The 13,264-nt window shown below is 37.2% G+C and overlaps 1 protein-coding gene across 1 annotated transcript; it reads left to right on the top strand.

Annotated features, from left to right (window-relative positions):
• Positions 1-5,931: 5,931 nt before the first annotated feature.
• Positions 5,932-8,269, top strand: LOC104449005 (mannan endo-1,4-beta-mannosidase 7). Its single transcript, XM_010062992.3, has 5 exons — positions 5,932-6,375; positions 6,503-6,697; positions 6,850-6,972; positions 7,175-7,377; positions 7,495-8,269. Exons 1-5 carry the CDS (start codon positions 6,043-6,045, stop codon positions 7,919-7,921), a joined length of 1,281 nt encoding a protein of 426 aa, XP_010061294.1. The 5' UTR covers positions 5,932-6,042; the 3' UTR covers positions 7,922-8,269.
• The last annotated feature ends 4,995 nt before the right edge of the window (positions 8,270-13,264 follow it).

Genomic DNA, 13,264 nt, shown 5'->3' with positions numbered 1-13,264 from the left:
TGTCTATAGGTCAATAAAAAACTACAATGAGAAGACAGTAGCAATTGTTATTTTTGGTTAGCCTATAGAAATTAAGTAAAGAAGCTATATAGGTAGTACCTTCCTTGGATAGTAACTCAATAGAAACTTTCCAACAGTCATATGCTTCTCTAAATTATCATTGAGGAAAAGTATAAAAGAGAAGACTACGAGAAACTAAAAGAGAGTGTAACACATAAAAGATCAAGTAGCTTATGTACTGTTGTTCTTAACCATAAGCTTTTTGTCAAATGCTAGACACTTGGAGTGCCAAACTTTGTACAGGAGGACACTTAAGTACAAAAAGTTACGAAAGTGACACTCAAGTGTCTTTTTTTTTTTAAAATGGGACATTTGAGTATCAAGTCCGACGAATATGGTCGGAAATCCTACGTGACAAATTTTTTTAATAATATAACTCACCTACGTAGCACGCTGGAGAGTTCAATCAGCGATGAAGAATAAAAACAACGTCATTTTCTCTTTTTTTGAATTTTAATATAAATATTAATTAAATTAAAATATTTATATTTACAACCTTTATAAAATTTATTTATTTTTTTTTAAAAAAGAGAGGAGGAGAAGGCAGAGGGCGAGAGCCGAGCCCTCGCCATCGCCTCCCCACCGTCACGAGGAAGGGCTAGTGATGGTGGGAAGAGGGTTGGCCGGGGTTGTTAGGCCCTGGCTAGGAGCCAGCAACCCTACCAATTGGCAACAAGGGCTTTGCGAGTCCTCACCCAAATCTAGGAGGAAGGGTCGTAGCCTCCCCCTAGATTTGGTGAGGGTCACCGGCCCTCACCTGGCCGGGCCAAGGGTTGTTGCTGTTATTCTTCTCGGCAATGATGGGGGAGGTGGGCTTCACCGCTTGCGATCCCCATTACCCATTTTTAAATAAATTTTTAAATATAAATATAAATTTAGTTTTAAATTTAATTTAATTAATATTTATATTAATTAGCTACCCAAGTTAGCAGCAAAACGACATTGTTTTTACACTTGTCTAGTCACGTCAACGAGCAAAACGATTTCCTTTTGCATTTGCCTCGCCGAAAAATCATCATGTCAGCATTTTGGCCAAATTTTTTTGCTGTTAGCACTTGACTAATCCATTTTGTTCCGATTTTAGCACTTAAGTATCACTTTCATAACTTTTGGCACTTAAGTGTCTATTCGTACTAAGTTTTGACACTCCAAGTATTCTTTTCCCTCTCTTTGTCTTATTGTTTTGATATTTATGTTGTTTAACAATTGTACTAAGGATTAAGTGTACAAGTGTAAGAATAATAACTGAGTCCAAATAGTGGGCTCTATCATATAAAGGATTTGTGCTAGCCATTTGTAAATTTTCAAGCATATTGTTAATGGAGTCTAGCCCATCATGAGGTTATTAGTCTGAAGAGTGGACGTAAGTTTGTAGATAAAGCTGAATCACTATAATTCTCTGTGTCCCACTATTTTTATCCTTTTATATACATTAACATATAGCTAGTGAGTATTCACTTAAACATTAGGTTGAGATGATCCTTACTTAGGGTCCATTCATTTTGCGAAAAATGTGGTGTTTCTGGAAAATATTTTCCACGAAACCATTTTCCAAAAAAATATAATTATTTTCTCGCGTTCGGATAAAACCTGAAAATGAAGTAGAAAATATTTTTCGCTGTTTGGTAAGAAAAATATTTTCCTCCATATACTTTTTTTCATTTATTTTATTTTTAAAAAAATTATTTTTTAATTATTTTTATTTTAAAAAATCAATTATTAAATTATTTTTCATTTTTCTATTTCTTTTTGCTTTTTTTTTTTCTTTTCTTTGTAAACATCTTCTTCTTTCTTGGTTGGTTGCCGACCACGGCGACGATCAATGATCGTTCATAGGCGAGCCTTGAGCTTGCCAGCGAGCACAAGGCTTGCGCACCTCTAGCGAGCACAAGCATCACATGAGTGACGAGCTCAAGGCTCATCGAATCGGCGAGCTCAGAGTTTGCCAATCTAGCGAGGCCCAAGCCTAGCGAGCTTGAGGCTTGCTAGATTGGCAAGCGCGAGCCTCGCTTGCCAGGTCGGTGAATGCGAGCTTCCCCGCAAGCTAACAGCTCGCTGGCCTTGAGCCTCGCCAAATCAGTGAGCCTTGAGCTCAATGCTCATGTTGGCCGATTTGGTGAGCGGCGAGGCCGAGCTCGCTAGAGGTGGGCAAGCCTCGAGCTCGCTATTGGCCGATCTAGCAAGCAGCAAGCCGGAGCTCGCAGAGGTGGGCGAGCCTCTTGCTCGCCAGTGAGCTCGAGGCTCACCTATGGCTGGTCGCCAGCTGTTGCCGTGGTTGGCGACTAGCTAAGAAAGAAGAAGATGGGAAACAAAGAAAAGAAATAGAAAAGAAAAATGAAATTTAAAAATAATTCGAATTAAAAAATTTTGAATAAAAAAAAAGAAGAAGGAGGAGGAGGAGGAGGAGGAGGAGGAGTGGGATAAAATAAAAGAGATTAAGTGAGGAAAATGTTTTCCACTTTTCAAAAATGCAAAACATTTTTCCCTAATTTAGAAGACTTTTTTTCCTTTTATGGAAAATGTTTTCCCGAGGAATTCATTTTCCATGAAACGAACGTCAAAAAATTCGAAAAACGTTATCTTGGAAATTTATTTTCCACGAAACGAACGGAGCCTTAGCAATAAGCTAATTTTCGCAAAAAATTGTCAAAGTTTGAAAATATCCTATTCACCTCCTAGGTTATATGTTTAGCCCCAACATCTTCAATCTTCAACTATGGGGAGGGTTAGACTCTAACCCTCCTTGCCATCTGTTTTGATTTTTTTTTTTTTTAATTTTGTACTTCTCCTATTTTTTCTCTCCCAATCTATATCTTGGAGCTGTGCTCTCCTAATCTAGTTCTAAATTTCAAAGTTTGAATTATCCAAATCTATTTCTAGATCTAGAAGTTCTTCTCTTTCGATTTAGAACTAAGAGTTTAATAATGTTTTTGGGGATTTGATACTCCGTACTTTGTTTGTGTATAGGTTCTTTGCCTCTAGTTTTAATGATGATCGTAGGAGCTCTATTGTCTTACTAAACTATGAAGATTTGCTCTTCCAAAGGTAGATCTATGTTTATTCAACATATTTTGGTTGTCTTTGTATAATGATAGTGTAGAGGAAGTTGAACCTAGGTGTACACTACCAACTAGCAATGATGTAATTGCTGGAGAAGGAATTTCTGGCATGTATTCATCACTAGCGATGATATGAGATCCAGTGATTGGTTATCAATTACTTTGCTTGATAGATCCACTCTTTTGGAATGAGTGTGTGCTTAACCCTATTGGTATTTTGTTGATCCTCCTTATTTTTTGGATTTGGCTTTATTTTGCAGTGTTCTGGCATTTGCTCTACTTCGATTTGATTCACCATGAAAGTCTATGTGAGAGAGTCTATGTACTTTTCATGTATTCTTTTGAGTTATGAATATAATTTTTTCGACAAAAAAATAAAATAAAATCGTCAATTAGACCCTTGACATCGTTATAGGTGTGCCATCAAATGCTTAACACATTCATAGGTTGACTCTTGTCGACATTAAAATAAGCCACATTGAATTGGAGGTGAGTTACAAACTTGATTGCATGTTTTTTAAAACATAAAGGACTCCATTAGCCAAAATCAAACGTTAAGAACTCAAATGACCAAAGTGTGAAACGTATAGGATTTTTGTCGTACTTGTTCAATAATTGATAGTAGGCTTGGGAGCCGATTCTCTTGTGTGTAAGGAAACTCTTCATGATTGGACGACAATGAGATTGTTCTTGAAATCATTTCCTGAGGAAATAAAAGGCTCTAGGGTTTCCACTTCCGACCCACAAAAGATGACTAGGTTTCCGTTTTCGAAGACTTAACTATCAGGATACCTTCATGATCGAGATTTTAAGGACAACAGTTATAATTTAATCGGGATATTTTACAATTGATATGACTCATGTAACAACGCTAAAGGATGGTTGTTAGGATTGATTGCCCCCTCCTTTAAAGAAATTATTTGAGTTTGCAAAAAATGAATGATTTGAATAATATCTTTTTAAAAATAATCATTTATATTACTTATAAAAATAAATGAATGAAAAATATTTTCATTGTCAGATATAAATTGTCATTGATAATGAAAATATTTATAATCAATTAATTATTTCAAATGACAAAGCTATCTTTTTTAGAAAGATATTTTTTAATTTATTTATTTTTTGCAAAATAAATGAAGCTCATGTGTATGATTACACCGCGTAATATTACCACGGAGGTAACTCATCAATAAGAAGCAGGAAATTACAAAGTTCAACATCAAACATGAGTTGGGATGCTATTCATGCATCTTATAATTGATCAATTACGTGATGCTAGGCTGGTAGCGTGGGTAATGAATGCATCACATATATTTTTGTCCCTTCTCACCTTTTTGCTTGAAAAAGAGATAGGAAGAAAAAAGAGGTTAAACCAAATCAAATTGTTCCCCTGGAGACAAAATTATAATTAACGAAACCTAAAAGAGCAAGAAACGAAAAAACAACAAGAGCAAGAAACTGAATAGAATCCTTTTTGTCGGATTTGCACTTCTTCAGGATTCTTCCGCAGTCCCTGACCCACTTTATTGTTTTCTTTGACCTGAATCCCAAAGGACCCAATCCAAAGCTTCTCCGCTCCACCTCGAATGACTTCGGGCGGAAACCACTCTCCGTCACACCTCCACGAACAGCCGTTGGATGTCCAACGCATCAACCGATGTAACTCCCGTTCGGCTCCGCGTGTCGCCCATCCACCCAGTCACATTCGACGCGTGAACGCCGGATCACCTGCCCCACCGGGCCGCCATCGCTCTTTCATTCCGCCACGATGAGCGCTTATGGATTTCGCTGAAGTCAACAATTTAGCGGAGATCCCGGCGGACTTGTCTGTCGTGCGCATCAAATTTCCTCAATGTAAACCTTTCGGCTTCTTTTTAAAATATTTATTTAAACTTCAGCCGGATCAAATTATCGTAAATACATACTAATTGCCTGTTCATGCGCATTAAATAACGAGACCCCAACAATACTTCAAGGGAAAAAGATTCTGATTCTAGCATAATATTTAAACCAAATATTGAAACATCCATCCAACTCCTTATAGATTTGTTGAGTGTTGTTTTTATCTTTTTTGTTTACCTTGAAAAATTTTCAGTATTTCTCGAATTAGAGTATGCTCGTGATAGATTCATGAGAATCGATAGAGATCACTAGCGTATAAAACTAAAAACTTCCCGATCCCTGAAGTGAATATGAGAGTTGGTGTTCGATGCAATCAAATTGAATCTACAAAAGCAAAATAATGAAATTACCATGAGCACTACTTAATTACGTGTTCTCTTGCATCGTAATGCATAACATTTGAATTAACAATCTAATCAAGCATGGCCGGTTCGAAGGCTTGATCATGTGCAAGTTCCTTTCAAAATCAATCGTTTGAGAGAGAGAGGAAGAGATATTGTGCACCGGAAGGAGGAGGAGAAGAAAGTGTCGGAATCACCAAACCTAGAGCCTGCAACACGTGATGAGTTCATATGTTTTTGGACAAGTGGACTTAAATTTTATTTTCTAATTTCTATGGTGGTAAATGATCCTTCGGGGCTTCTTCCTACCTACCATGCTTATCGCCCGGAAGAAAATGGAAAAAGGCAAAGCAATCAAAGAAAAGTAGACTTGTCCTCACCAGGAACTTGCGACAGTCATGTGCTTTTTCACGACCAATTTGGCCCCACAAATTTCGCCAGGACCTTTCCCAGTCACTTGATTATATAATTAATTCAATCAGTCAAGGTTAAATTATTCAAAAACAGAAAAAATAAAAATAAATAAAAGGAAAAGAAGGTGAAAACTGGAAGTGCTGAACACTTTGATGCCAACGCCATTTACTCGTCAGCTGAAACTATTAAAAAGACCTAAAAGCTCCGCGGGACTACATTTGGAAAACACTCCTGCTTTTGGGCGTTTTCGCAGGGCAAGGGAAAACATGAAGCATTTGAGGCTGTTGTTTTTCTTGGCGCTCGTTCTGGTTCAAGAACGAAGGTCGCATTTTGCTGCGAAAGCGGAAGATGGAGGTGGGTTCGTCAAGACCGAGGGAGTGCACTTCATGCTGAACGGAAGCCCCTTTTATGCGAATGGGTTCAACGCCTACTGGTTGATGTTCTTGGCGTCGTACCCATCACAGAGGGCCAAAGTCACCTCTGCTTTCCAAGAAGCTACGAGCCATGGCCTCTCCATTGCAAGGACCTGGGCGTTCAGTGACGGTGGGTACATGCCCCTCCAGTCCTCTCCTGGTTCCTACAATGAGCAGATGTTCCAGGTGAGCTTGCTCGCTTTCTCTTCTTTTTTTTCCCCTGCTTTTTCTTAGTGGATTTTCTAAGGGATAATTTTCATTTCTTTACGGGAATTTTTTTTTTTTTTTTTCATTTTTTTGTGGCTGTGCAAAGGGATTGGATTTTGTGATATCAGAGGCTAAAAAGTTTGGGATCAAGCTGGTGCTGAGTCTGGTGGATAACTATGAGGCACTGGGAGGAAAGAAACGGTATGTGGAATGGGCAAGAAGCCAGGGACAGCCCATAGCATCCGATGATGACTTCTTCACCAATCCTGTGGTGAAGGGTTATTACAAAAATCACATCCGGGTCGACTTTCTATCTCTTCTATTTTCCCCTTCCTCATCTTTCAATCTGCGTTGGATTGGTTCATCTGGTCATCGGATTGGCTCTTTTAGGGAAAAAAATCTTGACACTTCTGTTGTTGTCCTGTTTGCTACATTTTTTGGATGCAAAAGCAGACTGTTCTTACAAGAAGGAACAGCGTAACTGGGATTGCTTACAAGGATGACCCGACAATAATGGCTTGGGAGCTGATGAATGAAGTCAGATGCCCTTCAGATCCATCAGGAAGGACCATCCAGGTTCACAAATGCTCCTCTTTAATCTTGTGTCATGTCTTGTGCTTATTGCATGTGGAAACGCATATGGAAACCCCCACCATTTTAATGCACATTGTCAAATTATGCTGCCATTTTCTCCCATCTTTTTGTCAAATCTGTAGATATTTCATACACAAAATGCACGATTGGAGCTGACTTCAGTTACTGTTTGTTCTGTATGTAGGCATGGATCACGGAGATGGCATCTTATGTAAAATCTTTCGATGGGAACCATTTACTAGAGGCTGGCCTAGAAGGGTTCTATGCACAATCCTCTGCTCAGAAGCAGCAAAACAACCCCTCTTTCCTCGTCGGAACTGACTTCATTGAAAATAATCAGATCCCTGGTATCGACTTTGCAACGGTTCACTCATATCCTGATCAGTGGTTAGTATTAAGTACTATGCTGGCGTTACAACAATAAATAAAATTCCAAGCCAAATGTGACTGCTATCTTATTGCATCATGCTAAATTACATGTTCGTATCTATTTTTGACAAACAGGTTGTCCGACCCGAGCGTAGGAAACCAAATATCCTTCCTCAGCAACTGGGTGAACACTCACATTCAGGATGCGCAGAATGTTCTCCACAAGCCGCTCCTATTTGCAGAGTTCGGGATCTCATCGAAAGACTCAGGCTACAACCAGAATGAGAGGGACCAGTTCTTCGACACAGTTTATTCGGCAATCTATTCCTCAGCTCGCGGAGGTGGTGCAGCGGCAGGCAGCATGTTCTGGCAGCTTTTGACTGTAGGGATGGACTCTTACCGAGACGGTTATGAGATTGTGTTGAGTGAGAGCCCATCGACTGCGAGCGTGATTGCTCAGCAGTCCCAGAAGCTCAACAAGATAAGGAAGATGTATGCAAGGCTGAAGAATATAGAGGAGTGGAAGAAGGCGAACAACAGGAGGAACGACGGCGGAAATTGAGGAAACTGAAGAGTGGAAGTTCAAAGATCAAGTAAAGAATTACACACGTAGGAAGGTCAGTATAGGATCGGGATATATTGCTGTTTTGCAAACTAATCCTGCTCATCCAAGATGGAAGCAGAGCAGAAGTTTACTGCGATTTTAATGTCTCCCGCTGTTGGGGGCTTATTATACCGTCACTGGGAGGTTACGATACCTGCAATTCAAAGTTCGAAAGTTGAATGTTTGTACGAAAATCATACAAGTGGATTCAGTTTTTCGTTGAGATATTAGTTGCGCTTGGCATGTGCCGTGCTCATCAATATTTCTATCAAGTATGCAGCAACTTGAGTGGGAAAAGTTATATGACGCGTACAAGTGTCGTCCTGAAGATTTAATCATTTTTTTTTTTTTTGGCTCCAAGAAGATTTAATCATTTACCAGGTAGGAATTCACTGAAGTAACGCAGGCTTTTTTCTTTCTTTTGGTCAGAAGTACGCAGGCTTTGGTTGCGCTTATTATGCTGCAAGAGGGCGATGAACCGATGCATTTAGTCGACAATTCTTCTCGGCCATGACCCTCATTGTAGAGAAAGACATAATGTTCAATTAAAGCAAACATAATCTTTTATCATAAGCCCATTGTAGAGAAAGATATTGCTTAGACTTCTTTCACACGCACACGCTTAAATGGGGAGCACTTCGTGGCTATTTATGGCCCAAACAAGGAGGTGGTTCTACCTTCGAGATAATTTTAGAAATCCATCTCCTTAGTTAATTCTAGCGATTACTAACCATACTATGTGGACAACCTATTAGTTACACAATTCTACACTCTTCTACTAAATTTTCTCGCACCAAGAAAAATCTAAATAAATAAAGAGATAAAACGGAATTTTGAAGAGCAGAGGTGGTGCAACTTTCTCTTTTCTATACTCACCACGCCAACTACTCTTCTGGATGCATTTGGTTCAGTTTTCCCAATGGGCTTTTAGCCTCCAAAGTCTCTTGGGGAAATGCTGAGATGTTTGACAAGCATTTTAAAGTAGTTTTCAGCCAAATATTGGTTTTGGAATTGCTAAAAGCCAAAAGCTACTCCTATCCAAGATTCTAAAATAGCATTTGTAGAATGCTGAAATAGGACTAAAATATTTTTGTCCTTCCAAAATTACCTTCACTAATTCTTTTGTTTTTCAATTTTGCCCCTTTTGTAAATGTTCAACTTCTTTGTCGAATTCTTTAGTTTGGCCAATAGCGAAGAACTGGAGAGGATACATTTGGCTGGCAAAGGATAGACGAGTGGCTTGCGAAAGGTCAGACGAGGGTCATGCGACCTAGGCGACTGCTACCAGAGGTCGTGTGACCCCAAGTGGTGGGTCACCTAGGTCTCATGACCCTAGCCAGAGGTTGCCCAAGGTTGGGCGACCTTAGCCACTACCGATGCCATATTTGGCTCATCGATGGCATAAGCCCTTCGCCGACTCCAACGAAAGGTTTTGAGTTTTTTAATTAAAATATATATAGCCAAATTCCATTGCAAAAGTTTATTTTACTTAACACTACTTGAACCTAAAGTGGCTTTGTAAAAAGTTTTTACCAAATGCAATTCACATTTCCTCAAAGGGTTTTGGCTTTTAGTATTTGCATCACACCTAAAGTCCATTCCCAACGTTGAACCAAACCCATTCTTAGTGCGGATTTAGTGATCATGACAAGTTGCTTTCGATAGTCTTCAAACTTTGTAGTGCCAAGTCATTTGGAGAAAATATATACAATTTGATCAATTATCTCTACGTACTCCATCTCCATCTCACACAGTAGCACATATTTCAATGTATTTCTACATGCTTAGTTCTTGCGGGAATATCAAGTTCTTGCCCTGAATGGTTGGTTGATTATTGCTATGGAGGGGTAGTCAATCGATTGGTGTAGATTCTTCATAAGTTGCATTTGCATATTTAGGATATTATTTCCTTTGCTTTGTGGATCTACTTAGGTGAGGAGCTTGCTCTTTCTCCATCTGACTTGCTTGAAGATCTTTCGTCATTGTCGGATGTACAACTGTCCACCCCGGACTCTTTGATTTTTTTTGTGCTTGTGCTTTGACTTCTTCCATGGGTGACCTTCTATGGTTACTTCTACAATCTGCTGGGCTTTATTAGGCCTATTTTCTTCTTCCATTCTTTCTTGCACCACTTCAATTTGTTTTTGTTACGTAGCTTGAGAGGTGTCGGTTTTATTTTCTGGGTTTAATTTCTTTTTACATACATAAGGGTATTGTGGTCAGGTATTATTTATATTCAATATAAATATATTGTGACGGATGTACGGCTTTGGTAACATAGAAACCAAAAGCCGCTTGTTGGCTTTTACAATCTTTTTCTTCCTCTCTTCTTCTCCTCTCTACTTCTTCCCTCTTCATTCTTCTCTCTTGGCTATTTACTGTGGGTTCTCTAATCAACTTCACGATAGTTTTGAATCTAGTATAGCTGAATGTGATGATCCCCAATATGATACTTCATCAGAGATACTAGGTTCCTAGAGGTGCAACGTTGCCTATTATAGAATCAACAATGTTTCTACCCTTTCCTTTAATTGTCATAGCCCACAAATATGCAAGTAACCATCGTCTCATTGAACTTGCTTTGTTGGGCACACCATAACATACGCATCCAAATACTCTAAAATGGCTTATCATGGGCCTGTACAAGCACAACTTAAGCGTGCTAGTCTTCATACTATCAGCCCAAAACCTTGGTGTAACATTAGTATGGAGCATGCTCTTATAGGTTTTTGCCATATTTGGTTCTTTCTCTTGACAACTCCATTTCGTTATGGTATACACGAACATGTAAATTGTTTGGCAAAAGTACGCTTCAAGTGTCAAAAGTTAGCACAAATTGACACTTAAGTGCCAAAAGTTACGAAAGTAACATTTAAGTGTCAAAATCGGAGAGAAATTGATCACTTAAATGTCAATCCAGCTAAAATGCTGACGTGCGCAATTTTCAATGAAGTAAGTTCAAAACGGCGTCGTTTTGCACGCTGACGTGACCAAACAATGCAAAAACGATGTTGTTTTTTATGCGACATAGTAAAAAATTAATATAAAAATTATTTAAATTAAATTTAAAACTAAATTTATTTAAAACATTTAAAATACAAATACAAATATTAAAAAAATTAAAAAATATATAATTTTAAAATTTTTTAGAAAATTAAAAAAATTAAGAATAAGGGGGAGGTGGCTGAGGTAGTGAGCCCTCAGCCACCTCCCCCTTTTTATAATTGTTTATAATTGTTTATATTTTTTAATATTTTATAATTTTTTAAAATTTTTTAATATTTGTATATTTATTTTAAAATGCTTTAAATAAATTTAATTTTAAATTTAATTTAATTAATTTTTATATTAATTATATTAATTTTTATATTAATTTTTTATCACGTTAGTACCAAAACGACGCTATTTTGCACTTGTTTCGCCGGAAAATTGACATGTCAGCATTTTGGCTAGATTTTGGCCAGACTGCACTTAAGTGTCACTTTCGTAACTTTTGACACTTAATTGTCAATTTGTGCCAACTTTTGGCACTCTAGGGGCAAAAGGTAGGCATCATGCAAAAAAAAACAAGAAGAACATAAACAAGTCGGGGAGCATTTGAATAATATTGAAAGTATTAGATCAACAAGATCTCCAAGAAAGAGGAAAATTAACAAGAAGTAGCTTTTTGAAGAGTTCGAAGTAGGATTAGTTCCAATACTTTTTGTTGATAAGATATTTTTGAATTTAAGATTAAGAAATGGAGTTTACTTTTTTGTAGTTTTCAAAGTATTTAAGATGTGGCAATGATGTTGTTAATAATAGAAGCATTATGACAAAGAAGTTTTCATTTTTGGTGGTACCTTCAATATTTGAAAAGAAGTGTAGTTGGCCTTATTTTCATTTGATCTGTTGGTGCTAAAGAGTAAATTCAATACTATTGAGTAGTTGGCTTTCCCACAGCTCATTTGTTTGTAAAAATTTTGTTGCGTTTGATCGTTACTTAAGTAGAATGGGTCTCATAGAAGGTTTACCAAAAAGAGGTTTAAATAAAGGCAATTTCAATATGCATCCCCACTCTCAAATGGTTTGATAGTCATATGCATCTCATTTACGTATCTCCCATTTTTGTCCTTCAACTTTTACAAGTTTATTTATGATCAATATGATAAGGCCTTGTCAAATATAACAAGCCAAGCTTGTTCTGAGGTAGATATGAATTTTCTTTCTTAACAAGTTCAACAATTTTTCATTCGAAGAACATCAATTTCATTGGAAACACAAGCATTGAATGAATTTAACATTTTCATTCTAATAAACAATTTTCAATTGCAATGAATCATGATCACTAGACCTATTGTTATTGTCTCCTCCTCGCTATATGTCTACCATTAACATATCAACTGTGTGAGCTCAATCGAAGTTGGATTGGAAAGAGAATGTGATGGAATAGACCACAAAAATAAAAGTCGATGAAGGGAAGAATTATGAATTAAATTCAGATGTCATCTACTTTTGCTCCTTGGCGCTAGGATGGTCAAAGCTCCTCTTTTCATTCTCCTCTAGTGACAGTAGTGCTCAGTGCCAGATTACTACCCGGATGTCCAACTCCTGCCACTTTCACCACAAGGCTTCAGGTGTCAAATTGAGTCTTCATCTCCACTTCTTGCTCTTTTTCTTTCTTCGATTATTGTACAAATTCTTGCTTTTTTTGTTCTGAAATTTTGGTCAGGGGAGGATCTGGTATAATCGATACGCAAAGGGTGAAAATATCTAAATCAACTAAGAAAACAACAAATCTATTTGCTTCAATGAAGTAAGCCTTCAATTGCCTAATCATGAGCAATATCCCAATAGCAATTTCCCGTGTCATCCATCCAGGCAACGTTTGGTTGTCCGAATTTCTAATCGGGATAGGACTAGATAAGATATGATATAAAATCTTGGGATTTTTTTTTTTATATCATGTCTATTGTTTGGTGTATCACAGTATTAAAGTCGGATATATTCATATCATATCATGTAATGGCATATCATTGTACATAGAGATGGTGAAAATCTCTCGTAACACTATTCCTTAATTTATTTTTATCTTATTTTTCCTCTTTTTTATATTATTTTCTTTATTATTTCTTTAATCCCCTTTCATCATTCTTTAATAAAATTTAATCAAATAGTAAACTGTACTAATATACCTAAAATACAAAAATACCTAAATTATATAATAAGCATAAATATATAATTTATAGATTGAATGTTTATTATAAGATAGAATTAAAGTTGAATATATAAATTAAAATAAGATTAATTAAAAATAAATTT

The sequence above is a fragment of the Eucalyptus grandis genome, chromosome 6 (assembly GCF_016545825.1).
Source record: "Eucalyptus grandis isolate ANBG69807.140 chromosome 6, ASM1654582v1, whole genome shotgun sequence".
Classification (NCBI taxonomy): Eukaryota; Viridiplantae; Streptophyta; class Magnoliopsida; order Myrtales; family Myrtaceae; genus Eucalyptus; species Eucalyptus grandis.
Note: the sequence above shows the minus strand (reverse complement) of the source record. Positions and strands in the feature narration are given on the sequence as shown.

What these genes read in the sequence shown, in the direction of transcription:
- LOC104449005 (XM_010062992.3), top strand. Translation starts at nt 6,043, where the DNA reads ATGAAGCATTTGAGGCTGTTGTTTTTCTTGGCGCTCGTTCTGGTTCAA. An exon ending in ACAATGAGCAGATGTTCCAG is followed by an intron (nt 6,376 to 6,502) that starts GTGAGCTTGCTC and finishes GGCTGTGCAAAG; the next exon opens with GGATTGGATTTTGTGATATC. An exon ending in CACTCATATCCTGATCAGTG is followed by an intron (nt 7,378 to 7,494) that starts GTTAGTATTAAG and finishes TTTGACAAACAG; the next exon opens with GTTGTCCGACCCGAGCGTAG.